General features: G+C 44.7%; 1 protein-coding gene across 1 annotated transcript in view; it reads right to left on the bottom strand.

Annotated features, from left to right (window-relative positions):
* LOC145354580 (coiled-coil domain-containing protein 172-like) overlaps window positions 1–11,893 on the bottom strand; it is a 96,207-nt gene extending 84,314 nt beyond the window's left edge. Inside the window, 1 exon segment of the mRNA XM_080206044.1 lies at window positions 11,753–11,893. Coding sequence (XP_080062170.1) covers window positions 11,753–11,893 — 141 coding nt within the window.
* Between the last annotated feature and the right edge of the window lie 4,582 nt (window positions 11,894–16,475).

Raw genomic sequence — 16,475 nt, 5'->3', positions numbered from 1 at the left:
CAAGTTCTGGATGAATCCTCAACGACATGTTGTAAGATGTTAAAGGTCTCTGACACATATTTTGTACTCTCCCAAGTTGTGGAGACTGCAGATCTTAAAAATGTCTAGATCACCTCCAAAAGCATCAAAGGAGCAAGGAGACCCCAAGGTGGGGGAGACAGAAGACCCCAGGTAACACAGAGAGGAGACTCCAAGGAAAGGAAGATGGGACTCCAGCAAAGGGAAACAATACTACAGCAAACCACAAGGTGGGTCACAGATGATGTCAGTACTGTAGTAGGGCAGAATCCAGTATTGGCGCAAATCCAGAGTGCGCATGTATCAACAGGAAAAGGAATGTGTAAGGGTTAAAATACAGGGTCCATCGTAACTGCAGGCAGACATACCCAATTAACATCTCAGGTTGCCAACACAGTTACTTTACAGGTAAGATCATTTCAAGGCCTTAGTGAACAATGCAGGGTCGATACCTGTTGGATACCATCGTTGGAGTTTAGAAGGATGAGGGGGGATCTTATAGAGACGTATAAGATAATGAAGGGGATGGATAGGGTAGAGGTAGAGAGATTCTTCCCGCTCAGAAAGGACAGCAGGACTAGAGGGCACAGCCTCAAGATAAGGGTGGGGGGGGGCAGTTTAGAACGGAGTTGAGGAGGAACTTCTTCACTCAAAGGGTGGTGAATCTCTGGAATTCTCTGCCCGTTGAAGTGGTGGAGGCTACCTCGCTAAATATATTTAAGACACAAATAGATAGGTTTTTGGTAGGCAAGGGAATTAAGGGTTATGGGGAGAAAGCAGGAAAGTGGAACTGAGCCACTTCAGATCAGCCATGATCTTATTGAATGGCGGGGCAGGCTCAAAGGGCTAGATGGCTTACTCCTGCTCCTATTTCTTATGTTCTTCTGATACTGATTAGCAAGGCTCTACTGAGTACAGAGAAGCCATTTTTCTTAGAAACAGGGGAGATGGGACTGTTATCATGCCATTAAAACCTATTTATCCCACACATCACTTTTGTATCACAAAACAGACAGATAAGGATAGCTGGACACAACTGATTAACGTAAAGTACCCAGGACAATAGCGCTGCTTAATGTGATCAACTATAATCAATTCAAGCTATTCGTATCAATCCTGTATTACAATATCCTGGACCCCCAGAGAACTGCGTAAGTAATGTGTACAGTCCTTGTATCTTCAGAATCAGTTTTGATACAGACTGGACTTCACTGGGTCTGGCTGGTTCTCCTTCATGCATTGGAAATAAAACCATTTTACTGAAGCCTGACATGGACTCAAAGACTCTTTGTTTATTCCCTGCTACAAGTACAGTGAAATGTCTGAGTCAAAGAGTTTAGTACAAAGGAAAAAGGTTGTGAAGTGCAGAGGAAAGAAGAGGTTGTGAAGCCGCCAAAATGCCTAAAAGTAGAGGTTTTTGAAAATGCTGATACAGTACCCAAAGTGTAACCACATGTCATGGAGCAGAACAACTGACTATGCATGAAAGAAAGCTACCTGAGGTAACCCAAAAGAAATAAAATCTGCAAGAAGAAAATGAAGCTTTCATATGTTCATATCAAAGCTGAGTTGAAAAAACTGCTAAGCACAACAGTAGGTGGAAAAGGTTATTAAAGAAATTGCTGGCCTCAAAATAGGAAGTTTCTGCCCTGAACGACTATTTTAGTAATCAATATGCACATGGCCCTGCATAAACATGAGAAGTTAAAATAGGTGTTGATTACTACTATTGTTGGAATTATCAGTGACGACTAAGCAAGACACTGAAATGCAGAGTGTGATGGCAAGAGCTGAACAAGTCAATAAACAATTCAAAGAACAGCTTATTGCTCTTCTAGATCAAATGCAAAGAGAGTACAAAATCCTTCAGCAGCATAAATGAACATAGTCTTGAACAGCAGAAAAAAGTTGAAGAGAAAGTGTTGAATTATTAGAAACTTCAAGATGAAGCAACTGAACTGCACAAAGAAAAGGAAAACCTGCTGAAGGACTTCCACTTGCTATAGAGATCCTCCAGGTCAAAGCTTGTTCCTCTGGAAAATTACAAAGAGAAGCAAAGCTAATTAAATGTCACTCTGAATGAACTAAAAAACAAATCCCTAGAGATGACTCAGAAACGTTCAACATTCTAGCAGGAAGGCAAGGGGTACAAGAAAGAGACTGAAGGCTCTAGAAAGAGTGGATGCATTGGTGGTCATCTTCCAGGATTCTATAGAGTCTGGAATAATCCCTGCAGATTGGAGGATAGCTAATGTCATTCCAATATTCAAAAAGGGGGCTAGAGAGAAAGCAGGGAATTATAGACCAGTAAGCCTAATATCGGTAGTGGGGAAAATTCTATCATCAAGGGTTTCATAGCAGAGCATTTAAAAAGCTGTGGCAGGATCAGACAGAGTCAGCATGGATTTTTGAAGGGGAAATCATGTCTGATAAATCTGTTGGAATTCTTTGAAGATGTAACTGGTAAAGTTGACAAGGAGTCAGTCAATGTGATATATTTGGATTTGCAGAAAGTGTTTGACGAAGTCCTGCATAACACTTTATCGTGCAAGATTAAAGCAATGGGGTTGGGGAAAGTGTATTGAGATGGATAGAAAATTGGTTGGCAAAGAGGAAGAATTAATGAGTCCTTTTCAAATTAACAGGTAGTAGATAGTGGGGTGCCATAGGGATTGGTGTTGGGATCCCAGTTATTCACAATCTATATTAATGATTTGGATGAGGAACAAAATGTAACATCTCAAAGTTTGCAGATGATACCAAGTTGAGTGGGAAGATGAAATGTGATGAGGATGCAGAGATGCTTCAGCATGATTTGGACAGGCTAACCGAATGGACAAATCAATGGCAGACGCAGTATAATTTGCTCCAAAGTGAGATTATTCACTTTGGAAGCAAAAATAAGGAGGCAGATTACTACCTGAAAGGCTGTATATTGGGAGAGGGGAGTGTGCAGCGGTACCTGGGTGTCCTTGTGCACCAGTCATTGAAGGTAACTATGCAGATGCAGCCAGCGGTAAAGAAGGAAATAGTATGTTGGCCTTCATTGTAGGAGATTTTGAGTACAGGAGCAAGGATGTGTTGTTGCAATTAAACAGGGCCTTGGTGAGGCCACACCTAGAACCAGTTTTGGTCTTCTTTTCTAAGGAAGAATGTTCTTGTTCTCAAGGGAGTGCAGTGAAGGTTTATCGGGCTGATTCCGGGGATGGCAGGATTGATGTATGAGGAGAGATTGACTAGGTTAGGATTGTTTTCGCTGGAGTTCAAACAAATGAGGGGAGATCTCATAGGGACGTATAAAATTCTAACAGGCTATGACAGGATAGATGCAGGAAGAATGTTTCCGGTACTTGTGGTGTCCAGAACCAGGGATCACAGTCTGAGGATACAGGATAGACCATTTAGATCAGAGATGAAGAGATATTTCTTCACCCAAAGAGTGGTGAGCCTGTGGAATTCATTACCACAGGGAGTTGTTGATGCCAAAACACTGAATGTATTCAAGAGACGTAGAGATATAATATGTGGGGCAAACGGAATCAAATGTTATGGAGAGAAAGCAGGATTAGGCTATTGAGTTGGACAATCCGCCATGATCGTGATGAATGGTGGAGCAGGCTTGAAAGGCCAAATGGCCTCCTCCTTCACCTATTTTCTATGTTCCTATGCAAGAGTTAAATAACCAGCTTAGTGGAAAAGAAGACACTGAAAGGAAAACCCATAGAACTTTCCAAGCCTTGTGCAGACAATGAAGCCATGAGTAGCACAATTACAGAACTGAAACAAGTTAAGGCTTTGCTGGAGGCAGATCTGGCAAACAGAAAAACCAAAATGAAGGGCATGAAAATAGTTCTACTATATTCAGAGACAGAAAAGACAGACATGAGATTGAAAATTACAAATCTGTCACTGAAGGTCAAGGACCTAAAAGAAAAGGCACTGGCTGCCTCAAACTTACTGAGAACTATTGAGTTGTTGAAAAATGAAATGGCTGAAATGAAAATCAAGAAATAGAATGTATAAAAAAAGTTGAACAGTTACAAGAAGAAATAAAAGGTCTCACAAAGAAGCATGAGTCACAACTGGCAAAAGTAAAATTAAAGAATGTGAGCATGAAGGATAGCACACAGTAATTAGACTCTGCTAAAGAGACACTGTTCTCTGTAGTGAACCAATTTTAATAAACAGAAATAAGTTGCCAATTAAAAATTAGAACTTGATTAACTTTCTACTAAGTATCATGAAAAATGCCTGGACTAGGAACTGATAGCTGATGAATCATAGCAGTTGTTGAGTGCAGAATTAACAACCAAATCTGATAAAAATTTTTCATCATGAGAAGAGCAATGAAATTCTTGAATTTCAATCCAATCTGAAGAAAATAAAAGATGAAGCATGCAGTATTGAAGAGCAAATCCAGACTTTGAAAGCAGGCAGCTCTGAAACAAAAACAATTGAACTCATCAGAGTAGCTGCTGAGTTGAATGAAAAGATTCATAAGCTTGAAGAAGGATTAGGAAATAAGAGCAAAATAAACATTTGACTAAAACTGAAACAAGTGGAAATGAAAATGGCACTGCTGAAATGAGAACATCAAGGAAGAACATGATGGACCTCATGGAAATAGTAATCCCTAGTCCACTCTTGGAAAGAACAGAGTGTATATTCCCTCTAGAAGGAACAGGACAAACCCATAATGTCTGAACAAAGTAGACAGGTTGTTGATATAGATAAATGCAACTTAAATGAGCATATAAACTAAATCAAATTGAGTCAACTTGGTACTGGAAACACAGAGGACTACTATTTCAATGCCAAACCAAAAAAGTCAACACAAAACAGCAGAGACAACCATTCCTCTGAATATGAGAAAAAAGCAGCAGGATTCTGACTGTGGCCCATGAGATGTTTTGTTTGCGAGAGAAAGCATGGAGCCAGGAGGACAAAAGAATGCAAGAAAGAGCAAGAAAGAGACAAAAGGGCACAGGAAAGGGTGAGACTGAAAGTGGAACATGGGGATAAAAGAGTATGGGTGACAGCGAGGCTGAAAGCGGAGTTTGGGGATGAAAGGCATGGGAGGGAGCAAGACTGAATGCAGAGCCTTGGGGATAAAAGGGCATTGGAAAGAGGGAAGTGAAAGCAAAGTGATTGGTAGGCAAATACTTGATTTTGATTCCTCACTTATCTTTACATACTTCTATGGTTTATTGGTAACTGTAAGGTTTTTTGCATAGTTTTTGCGACAGCATCAGTAAAGTTTATCAGGAGCAGCACAGTTTATCGATAAAAATAAAAGATAAATAAATATCAATAAATAAAAATAAAATACCTAAAGCATGCAGCTGTCTAATGAAGAAATGTATGTTTAGTGGTAGCTGGTACTAGCTTTAATAAGCACGCACAGTAAATTGTAATATATGTAAGGTGACTGTAAATATTTCTCTCAATTGAAGCTGATTCCATGAATATATTCTATTCTATTTCTATTATATGAATGATTTAGCATGTTCTGTAACACATTATGAAATACTCAGCATGTATTAAATGTATTTAATCTTATTCATGGTGTCATGGTTACTGCACTATGCTGATTTCAACCTTGCTGCCCACTGAGGAGAGCCACACATGTGGCCCACTCACTAGCCTTGGTTGCCCATCAATGATGTAGAGGGTCATGTGATAGGAAATTGTGTGTGTAGTCGAGGACCCAACAGCATGGAGACAGTACCCATGCAAGGCTGCACATCTTAGAGATGTATATGGTTATGAATTGTCAATAAACAGTTTATGTTCAACTATACAAGCCTCCAGACCTTTTAGTGCCACACCAACAACCTTACAACACAGTAAACTTTGTGAAGGCATGATAAAAGCATCAGTATAGAGCTGAGAGGAAGCCATCAATGCCTACAGGATGAAACAAACATGGAATCAACAATTCCCATACCAGCAGATTGCTAGAATCATGTTGAGATGAAGATGTGTGAAGTAAAGTGCAATGCCAGGAAATTAGAAAAAGCATAATAAAAATTGCCTGCCACATAACCATGAGGTCACTGAGGAGAACAAGGGAATATACAGCTATAAAGAAGACTAGGAGTATGCCATTTGACCTTTCGAGTCTGATTCATCATTCAAAACAAAAACTCAGCACACATGGAGCAGTTGAACCAGGGGCACTTCTCATCACAACAGATGTCTCACCGCTCTACACCAGCATCCCCCACGATGATGGCATTGCTGCAATTACCTCAGTACTCAACGCCGACAACTGTCAGTTTCCAGATGCAATTTTACAACTCATCTACTTCATCCTGGACCAGAATGTCTTCACCTTCAACAACCAGTTCTTCATCCAGACACACGGAACAGCCATGGGGACCAAATTCACACCTCAATATGCCAACATCTTCATGCACAGGCTCGAACAAGACTTCGTCACCGCACAGGACCTTCAACCGATGCTACATACTAGATACATCGATTACATTCTTTTTCTTTGGACACATGGTGAACAATCACTGAAACAACTATATGATGACATCAACAAGCTCCATCCCACTATCAGACTCACCACGAACTATTCTCCGGAATCAGTTGCATTCTTGGACACACGCGTCTCCATCAAGGATGGTCACCTTAGCACCTCACTGTACCGCAAGCCCACAGCTAGCCTCATGATGCTCCACTTCTCTAGCTTCCACTCTAAACACATTAAAGAAGCCATCCCCTATGAACAAGCCCTCCGTATACACAGGATCTGCTCAGATGAGGAGGATTGCAACAGACACCTCTAGACGCTGAAAGATGCCCTCATAAGAACAGGATATGGCGCTCGACTCATTGATTGACAGTTCCGACGCACCGCAGCGAAAAACCACACCGACTTCCTCAGAAGACAAACACGGGACACATCTGACACAGTAACCTTCGTTGTCCAGTACTTCCCTGGAGCAAAGAAGCTACAACATCTTCTCCGGAGTCTTCAACATGTCATTGATGAAGACGAACATCTTGCCAGGGCCATCCCCACACCCCCACTTCTTGCCTTCAAACAACTGCACAACCTCAAACGGACCACTGTCGGCAGCAAACTACACAGCCTTCAGGAGAACAGTGACCACAACACCACACAACCCTACCAGAGCAACCTCTGCAAGACATGCCGGATCATCGACATGGATGACATCATCTCACGTGAGAACACCATCCACCAGGTACATGGCACATACTCTTGCAACTCAGTCAATGTTGTCCACCTAATACACTGCAGGAAAGGATGCCCTGAAGCATGGTACATTGGGGAGACACGCAGACACTACGACAATGGATGAATGAACACTGCTCGACAATCACCAGGCAAGACTGTTCTCTCCAGGTTGGGGAACATTTCAGCGGTCACAGGCATTCGGTCTCTGATCTTCGGGTAAACGTTCTCTAAGGTGGCCTTCGTGACACACGACAGCGCACAGTCGCTGAGCAGAGACTGATAGCCAAGTTCCACACGCATGAGGACGACCTCAACAAGGATCCTGGGTTCATGTCACACTATCTATAACTCCCATGACTTGTGTGAACTTGCAACATCTCATTTATTGTCCTGTCTGGAAACAATACACATCTCTTTAATCTATGCTTAATGCTATCTCCACTCACACTGTCTGCACCTTTAAGACGTGAATAGCAGATTAGCTGTAAAGACTCGCATTCTAATCAGTATTCTGTGAACTGTGTGTGCCTTTATATGCCCTGTTTCTGATCAGAGCTTTCCACTCACCTGACAAAGGAACAGTGTCCCGAAAGCTTGTGGCATTTACTATCAAATAAACCTGTTGGACTGTAACCTGGTATTGTGAGACTTCTTACTGTGTTTACCCCAGTTCAACGCTGGCATCTCCACATCATATACCTATCTGCCAGGTGGCCATTGGCACATGCGCAGTGGCCCCGCACTGCCAGCCTCCAGACCGATCACTAGCCAGCCCGACCCCCCCATTACTTGCCGACCGACTCTTCACTCCCTGCTCACTGGCTTCCCAGACCTCCCAAGGGCAGCCCCAATGTTCCGTGCCCCTCTCCCATTACTTTGATCTCCCCAACTGCACCCCTCCATGGCCAGCCCTGATCTTTCCCCATCCAGCCCCAATCTCCCGATCCTCCCTTCCACGGCAGCCACGACACATCCGCCCTCCCGCAGTCCTGACACCACACCACCGCCCCCCACAACCCGAATGGCCAGCCCTGCTCACTGTCATCCTTTCCACTGCCTGCAATTCCTGTGAAGAGTGGCAGCGGGACCTCTCAATAGACCCTGCCTCCAATAGGTCCCACCCCCCTGTAACTCCAACCCCTCAGCACTGCCTGATGCCAGGTGGGCAGTGCCAAGATGCCCCTTGGGCAGTGCCAGTTTGCACCTTGGGCAGGGCCAGGGTGCCCATCTGGCAAGCCCATGAGGCAGCCCTCCTTGCTCCTGATCCCCCGATGGGACCGCAATGGTCTCTCATTCCTCCAGCAGGATCAGGCCACCTGTTCCCCATCAGTGGGGAGCAGTTGTGAACTCCACTGGAGTAAACTAATCCCAACGGTGGGGTGGGGGTGGGGAGGGGGTGGGGGTTGCTACTGGGACCAGGGACTTCAGTTCCAGGCCTGCTAATCAAATTTCAATCCTGATTTCCATATGGTAATCAGTTCCACACCTATTTTCCAGCGCGGAGTTGATTACTCTGAATAATCTTAGCCACTGAGACTTGCAAAGGCTGTGGTGCCCAGCGGGAAGCCCACAAAGCAGTCTCCATTGTTGTCTCCCAGCCTTCTGCATTGCTTGAGCTGCACTGCGGCCTCAGTGTTTTTTTTCCCTCTTCTCAGAGCACTTTAGTTCTAAATTCCCTAGTCTAAAGAGCATTCAGATTAGAGAATTTCCCATGACACAGATGCAGCACATGTACAGCCCTCCCCTCCCCGCTCCTCCTTCCCCTCCACTCCCTGTCTCCTCACCTTCAATTCCAACCTCCTCCCCCTCCCTAGTCCTCCCACTCCATTCCTCCCCCTGTTCTCCCCACTCCATTCCTACCCCTTCTCTACCCATTCCATTCCTCCCCCTACTCTCCCCACCCCTCTACTCCATTACTCCGACCCTACACACCCTCACTCCCACCCTTCTCCCCTCTACTTCCACCCTTTCCCGACTCCTCCCCTCCTTCCCCTGACCTTCAACCACCTCCTCTCCACCCACCCTCCCCTCCTCCACCCCGTCCCTTCCATTCCTCCCCTACTTCTCCATTCCTCCCCCTCATCCCCTCCCCTCCTTGCTTCCCCCCCTCCCCCTCCCGACACTCCAGTAGAAATGGGACTCAGGTCTCACAGACCAGTTTGGTGTTTTCTACAACATGATGGCGGGGGTGAGTGTGTGACTCGGGTTTTTTTTTTGAAAAACTTGACTTGCCGCCCTTCAGAAATTGTCTTTTTTCCAAAGCCTTCTGTTCCGTTACGAGGATTTCTTCGAATAGATTGTCAAGACTCATTTCCAGAAAAACGGAATCGGCCGGCACTTTGTTAAAGAAGTTGTTTCGAGGTGCGAGCCCGCTGGATCTTGCTGGCCCTCGAGCGGGAACCGTTAGGAACTAACCGCCATCCGCACGCGGCCAGGGCTCGCGCGGGAACTGCGCTCAGCGCACAGGACATCAGCTGAATCGGTAATTATAATCAACCTTCCTCTTAAAGCGTGCCTTTTGTAAGTAAAACCAGTAAGGAAACAGTTTGTAAATCAAACACAAAGTGCCTCTTCTATTTGTAAAGGGTTACAGCTGCTGAGGAACTAAACTCTGAAGGAGAGGAAGCTTATAAAATGAAACGATATTATATCTGGTATGCTCTTCAACCTCTGTATTGCTCATGCTTCATCACACTATTGTGATAAGTGTTTGATTTTTGATCCTGATAGAACATAGTATCTGTACTCGAGGTCTTTTTTTTATTTTAAATGTATTATTTCATGGGATGTGAGTGCTATCGCCAAATGCTGTTGCCCGTCTTTAATTAGCATTGAACTTAGAGGCTTGCTTGGCCATTTCTAAGGACAGACTGGAGTCAGTATAGCCCAGACTAGGTTAAAAATATCAGATTTCCTTCCTGACAGGACATAGGGAAACTAGGTGAGTTTTAATGACAAATGAAGATAGTTTCGTGCTCACAGAGACTGACTTCCAATTCCAGATTTTATTACTCAAATTTCAATTCCACCAGTTGATGCTTGGTACAACGTCCAGCCACTGTAGAGTAATTTTGAACCTTCTGTGAAAATATGGGGTGGAATTTTGTCCCCTAAATTCAAAGTGCTTTCTCACCCCTTCAACACTTTGAATTTTGGGGGGGAAATTCCACCCTATATTTTCATGGAATGTTTCACTGAGCTGATCTTTGGTAATTTACAGCACTTTGTGCAATACAGAGGCCATCAGGCAATTCATGCCAGTGGAGGGGGAGAGCTTAAACCCACCAGAGAGGTCAGCAGTAGAATGGTCAGGGCACCATTGCGCAAATGCCCAATCTTCCACTATACAAGGCAATTTGTTTAATTCCCCCCCCCACACATAGAGTTGGCCTCTCTCCCATCACCCTCTCCCCCCATATAGAAATAGCTGTCCCTCCCCCAGACATTGCCAGCCTCTCACATCCCACCTGGACATTGTCAGGGTCTCAGCCACCCACAGACACTGCCATGCTTTCAGCTCCTCTAGACATTGTTGGACCCTCAGACCCCTTAACATCACTGGACCTCAGCTCCTCAGACACTGCTGCCAGGCTTTCAGCCTCCCCTGGACATCGCTGGGTTCTTAACCACCTCCAGATATTGCCCATGTTCTCAACCCCCTGGAGATCACTGGCTCTCAGCAACCCTGCCCACCCCCCAAACATCACCAGGCTCTCAGCCACCTCTGGAAGTCAGTCCAGCTGCCCCGCTATCCCGTGGAGTGTCCCCAGTGCCTACAGGCACCCTAAAGAAGGAGAAAGGGCTGGATCCTATGCCAGGGCCTTCCAGCCAGGAGTCACTGGACTTCCCCAGACCTTCCAATTCCCGCTTCCTCACATCAGAGCATTTCATGGTCAGCAGGATGAATAGGGTGGCATGGCTACATCCGTAAGTCACTTGTGACCATCCAGGTTTCAGCCCCCTCCCCCAGAGGACACCGCCAAGGGCATCACAGACCATGGGTGCAGATCCCACCTGTGTGCCTCCATCTTCAATCTGACACTAGTCATAGGAATAGACACCAGTCAAAAAGTTATAGGATCATTGAAGGGTAGTGCTAGTTAGGGTTTTGTTAACTGTCACATTGAAAATCACTTATTAAGTGTCATTGCACCTCACAGCTGTGACTAATCTGTTCCCCCACAAGGATGACCAAATGCACACCGCACACACTGAAGCGCAGAACATTGTTCTGTGCGATATTGGCCCTTCAGCCAAAAGTGACAGACAGCCTGCCTTCCTTGGTATCCCCAACATCCATTGGACCCTGTGTCAAACACCACCCCACCCCCACAACCCCCTGACCCATTAGGCCACACACTTAGTCATTTTGCGTCCACAACACTTACTCATTTTGTGGGCCTTTGTGCTAGTGTGATTGGCAAATAGTAGGAGTCAGACTTGTGTCGCACCAAGGCAGCATCACAGTATGCCTTGTAGCGAATTGTCATCACCCTCCAGCCTGGACCAAAAACTCGTTCGTACAGCCAACCCAATGCGCTGCTCAATGATGGACCGAGTGGCAGTGTGAGCCTCATTATAGCAGGTCTCCATCTCAGTTTCAGGCCTCCACACTGACATCATCAGCCAAGTCCTCAGCAGGTATCTCTTGTCCCCACATGCCATCCTGGCAACCTGGACTGGTTCTCAAATAGTCCAGGGATGTGTGAACTTCAGCAGCTGCTGAGGATGAGGAGGAGGGACTCATCCAGCCATTGCAAAGCCAGCCAGGGCCAAATGCTGCAGCAGAGGGCAGGGAGCTGCCAGTCAGGGCCAAGATGTGGTAGCATGTCATAGGTGGCATGCACACACGTGCATGATCATCTGCACTTTCAGCAAGTGGAACCCCTTCCCATTAATGAACCACAGTCCCTGATCAAGCAAGGATCACAGGACAACATGCATGCCATCCACAACCCCTGCATGTGGGGCATACCAGCAATGGCAACAAAGTCTTCAGCCCAGGCTTCCACATACTGGATGTAATTGCTAGCCTGTATGTACAGGGCATACTTGTGCCTTGATGGCTATGAAATATCACAGGTGTCCCCAGTGAATGCCTGGAAGGATCCAACAGCATAGAAGTTGAGGGCCCCTGTGACCTTCAAATCCTTCAGGAGTGGGTGTCCTCCTGAACTTCAAGGTGCTAGGTCCATGAGGACCTGACACAGGTGCCAAACCACCTCTACTTAGCCAGAGCCTGCAGCAGTACATGGCTTCTCGCACCCCTTCAAAGGACCTGCAGGTCTTGTAGACCCTGGGTCTCTACCTCCTCCTTGCCAGGGATCCTCTGCAGGAGGATGCAGTACCACACCTTGGCCCTGACTGGCAGCTCCCTGCTCTCCTGCTGCAGCATCTGGCCCTGGCTGGTCTGGTAGTGGCTGGATAACTTCCTCCTACCCCTCCTCCTCAGCAGCCACCAGTGATGGCCATCTCAATGTCAGCCAAACCAAAATCCATGTCTGAAGTGGAGGTGGGGAAGCAGGGTGGTGACAGAAAAAAAAACAATTTTATATTGTTGTCTACCCCAGCTCCCACACTCCCTTCCAGTGTCCCCACACGTGGACACAGGCAACCCAACACTATCTGGGGTGCCATGCGTCCCCTGAATGGGTTACCTACCATTTATATGCCAGCCACAGCAGGCAGGGAAAGCATTCATGTGGACGTGCAGGAGTGTACAAAGCAGATTCTTGAGGCATGAATATGGGTGTTACCACTGCATTGCTTTCCAAGTATGATTTGCTGTTCAGCCAGACAGTGGGAAGGGGAGCCTCCTATGTTTTTTTAAAAAGCTTATTTGTTAGCGTTACAGGTAGGCTCACATTAACACTGCAATGAGGTTACTGTGAAAATCCCTTAGTCATCACACAGTCCCTGTTTGGGACACTAAAGGGAGAATTTAGCAATGACCAATGCACCTAATCAGTAGATCATTTTTCAGACTATCACAAGATGGATTCCCATCAAAGGCAGCACTACAGAGTCAATGCAGTGTGAGGGGCCAAGTTAACACCTGCTGAGCTTCCTTGATTGGGGTAGCAGCTGCCAGACCTGCTGCCTGTTACTGTTATTGTTTTTGGGGCCTGGAGTCAGCCATAGTGCCTGGCCAGCAGATGAACAGCAAGCAGGGCAAATAGGTCAATATTCATGAAGTTGGTGGTAGATCTCATGTGGCACTCTCAGGGGTCTCTCTGTAGCCTGGGCAATGCACAAATCATTAGCCTGGAGCCAACAGCAACCCCCAACCTGCAGATTCCTATAGCAGCACAGGCATTCCCAAAACCCAGCACTCATGCAAGCCCCTCACCCAACTCCCCCAGCAACTTTGCAAAATCTGGTTAACCCTTCTGCACTCCAGAAGCTGCTACTTAATCAAGAGTTACCTCCTTGCCCCCTTTCACTCCTGCTGCGCCTCACCCAGACTTTAGGCCAGCTGTAAATGACGGCAGCGTGACGACACACGAGAGGGGGGGAAGGGGGTTGTGCATGAACTTGCTAATGATATATTAATCGTATCAATTTCATGATAATTGACGCTGCGCTGGAAAAATGGCCTGGGAGAATCGCGGAAGATCCGACGCCAGGCATGTTTCATGTTTTCGCACTTTCATGAATATTTCCTGTTCTGCTACGTTACGCGACCAACGCCGCGGGACAGAAAAATCATGCTCATTACATTTATTGTCCAAATGCACTTGAACCCTTAAAATGCATTGAATATTTGTTTACACCAAGATGATAACTTGCACATGCTGACTCAGATTTTGTGTTACTGGGTTAATGCTAAAATCATTTTTTTCACTGCCATCCAGGTGCTGCAAACAAATCTAATTTAAGCAAGCAAAACTGGTTCATGTCATCTCCTCTATTATACCAGTCCAATTGTACCATTTATACTGATGATATAAACTTGGAAATTTCTGACAGTATTGTTGCTTATGACAACTTACGTTATGCAGAAGGAAGCTGCGTCGGACTGAAAAGGATTGTCAGTACTCCACTGTCTCAGAAACTGCAGTTTCACTTTATCAATCGAAATATGTTCATGAATAATAATTAAGGATAGAATTTGAAATGTTCCCGTTTTTACATACAGCATATGCCACATAATTTCAGGCTTTAGAGACCAGCCAGATTTTTTTTCACATTTCAATATCTAAAATTTAGCAGTGTTAAGTTGTTTTGTTGCCAGATAGCTGTAGGCTTTGGGGTTGCTTTCAATTTTTTGCTCTTAATTCGTTTCATGAAAATAGAAGAAGCCCAAAGGAGTAGCAGATCTGATGGCAGCAGTAGCGGACTGGCTGCACACCAGTATGACACCTATGGATTTCACAGACCCAGGCACAGCTGCGAGGTAAGAATTGAGCTTTAGATTTAGCAAGGAAGCAAGGGTAGGGCTATATCATCTGATTCAAGAAGACTGCAGTCAACTTTCAACATAGGAACTGCAGTGAGAGCAACTTTATATTTCTGGTCAAGTCATAGAAATTCAGCTGATTTGCAGTCAACAAACAGATAAATGATGCATTGTTCAGCAAGGTGAACGCCTTCATTTTATTTCTTACTGAAGAAAACAGCAGCACAACAGGAAAGCCCAATATATTGCTCCTAGTCTAATGCAGAAGGGGAGAGTTCACATTCTTGGGGCCTTTAGGCAAGTTCTGGAATAAGAGAAAGCATCATGGAAGAGATGACCACCTGAGAATCACTGCAAGGCATTTCTGGTTTTTCCATAAGTCACATAATGTCTTGCAATGTCTTGCCAGGGCCTCAGAAAACTCTGCCTATGGTTTTTAGGTGTTGAGTTCAGAAGTATCCTTACAAATTGCCATTGTATTAACATTTTACACTTGATAACAAAAAGATTAAACAGGTCCCCATCACCAAACACTGTAGTTTAAAGATCATGTTGTGTCCTTTCTCCATCCATTGCATTATCTTCAACTTTGTTCTTTATTTTCCAATTCTGTTTTTCAAAGCATGATTATCCACATTGATGTTAATATAATCCAAGAAGCCCCTTTGTTTCCAATGCATCCTTCAATTCTGGCTTTATGTCGGCTTCTTATTGATGCCACAAAGTGGTGTAACATTGCACCGTTCATCATCATGTGCAACTAAGTGTAAAATCCTTAGCGAAATCTATTGCTGTATGTGAAGCATTATTGCTACCATCCGTCTTTGCCATGATTATCACTGCAAGTGCTATGTGGTAAAGTAGTTTGAATTTCTAGATCTAGCCTTGATTTAAAGGTCGTACTCCATTTTAGTGGCAGAATATACAATTACATGTCCATCAAATGAGGAGCTGACATGGTATTATCCAAGACTACGGCAATCTTTCATCCACCCTATTGCTTATGTAACCAATCAGTAAAAGGCCCTCTCTGCACTAAAGTGCCCATAATTTATGGCACATAACTGTCAGTTCTATGATGTTCTTAAAATATGTGACCTATCCACAATGAAATACCACATCATAGTGTTCCTGACTTTGTCCTTTTCACTGATAGGTAATTATTCACCTTCAGGCACTTCAATCTGTTAATGATTTCACACTAGTGCACACCTTTAGGATGATATCCCACAAAAACAGTTGGAAGAATGATCCATTTTCATTGCTGTGCAACTTCTGCAACTATATAATTTTTCTCTGTACCTTTGTTACAGCTGAGACCGAGAGCTGAACCTTAACTCCCAAAAATGATTGGGTAGGGATTGTGTCAGAGATCCAAGTGTGAAAAATCTAAAACATCGGTTCTCAAAGTATGGGGTCTTGCAGGTGGTTCCTGGGCTGCTCCAAAATGCAAGCCACTGATGTGCAATGCCATGATCAAGGCAATATAAGGGTTCAGATCCAAACTCTCATCCCACCATCATGCAATGTCATGCAACCAGAATAGTTCCCCCACATGAGACCAGGAGGCAATAAGACATCGGACCAGAAGAAAACCATTTGGCACATCAAATCTTTTTAATTATTTCTGAAGTTTATTTATCTATTAGTCACAAATAAGGTTTACAATAATATTGCAATGAAGTTACTGTGAAATCTTCTCTGCCATTCAATGAAATCATGACTAATCTTGTATAATAATCCTCAACTCCACTTTCCCCTCTTATTTCCATAACCCTTGAGTCCTTTACTGACTAAAAATCTGTCTCTCCCTGCCTTGAATATACTTAATCCAATTTCTACAGCTCT

This window comes from Carcharhinus amblyrhynchos, chromosome 17, assembly GCF_965287045.1.
Source record: "Carcharhinus amblyrhynchos chromosome 17, sCarAmb.v2.hapA, whole genome shotgun sequence".
In the NCBI taxonomy this organism is placed as follows: Eukaryota; Metazoa; Chordata; class Chondrichthyes; order Carcharhiniformes; family Carcharhinidae; genus Carcharhinus; species Carcharhinus amblyrhynchos.
Note: the sequence above shows the minus strand (reverse complement) of the source record. Positions and strands in the feature narration are given on the sequence as shown.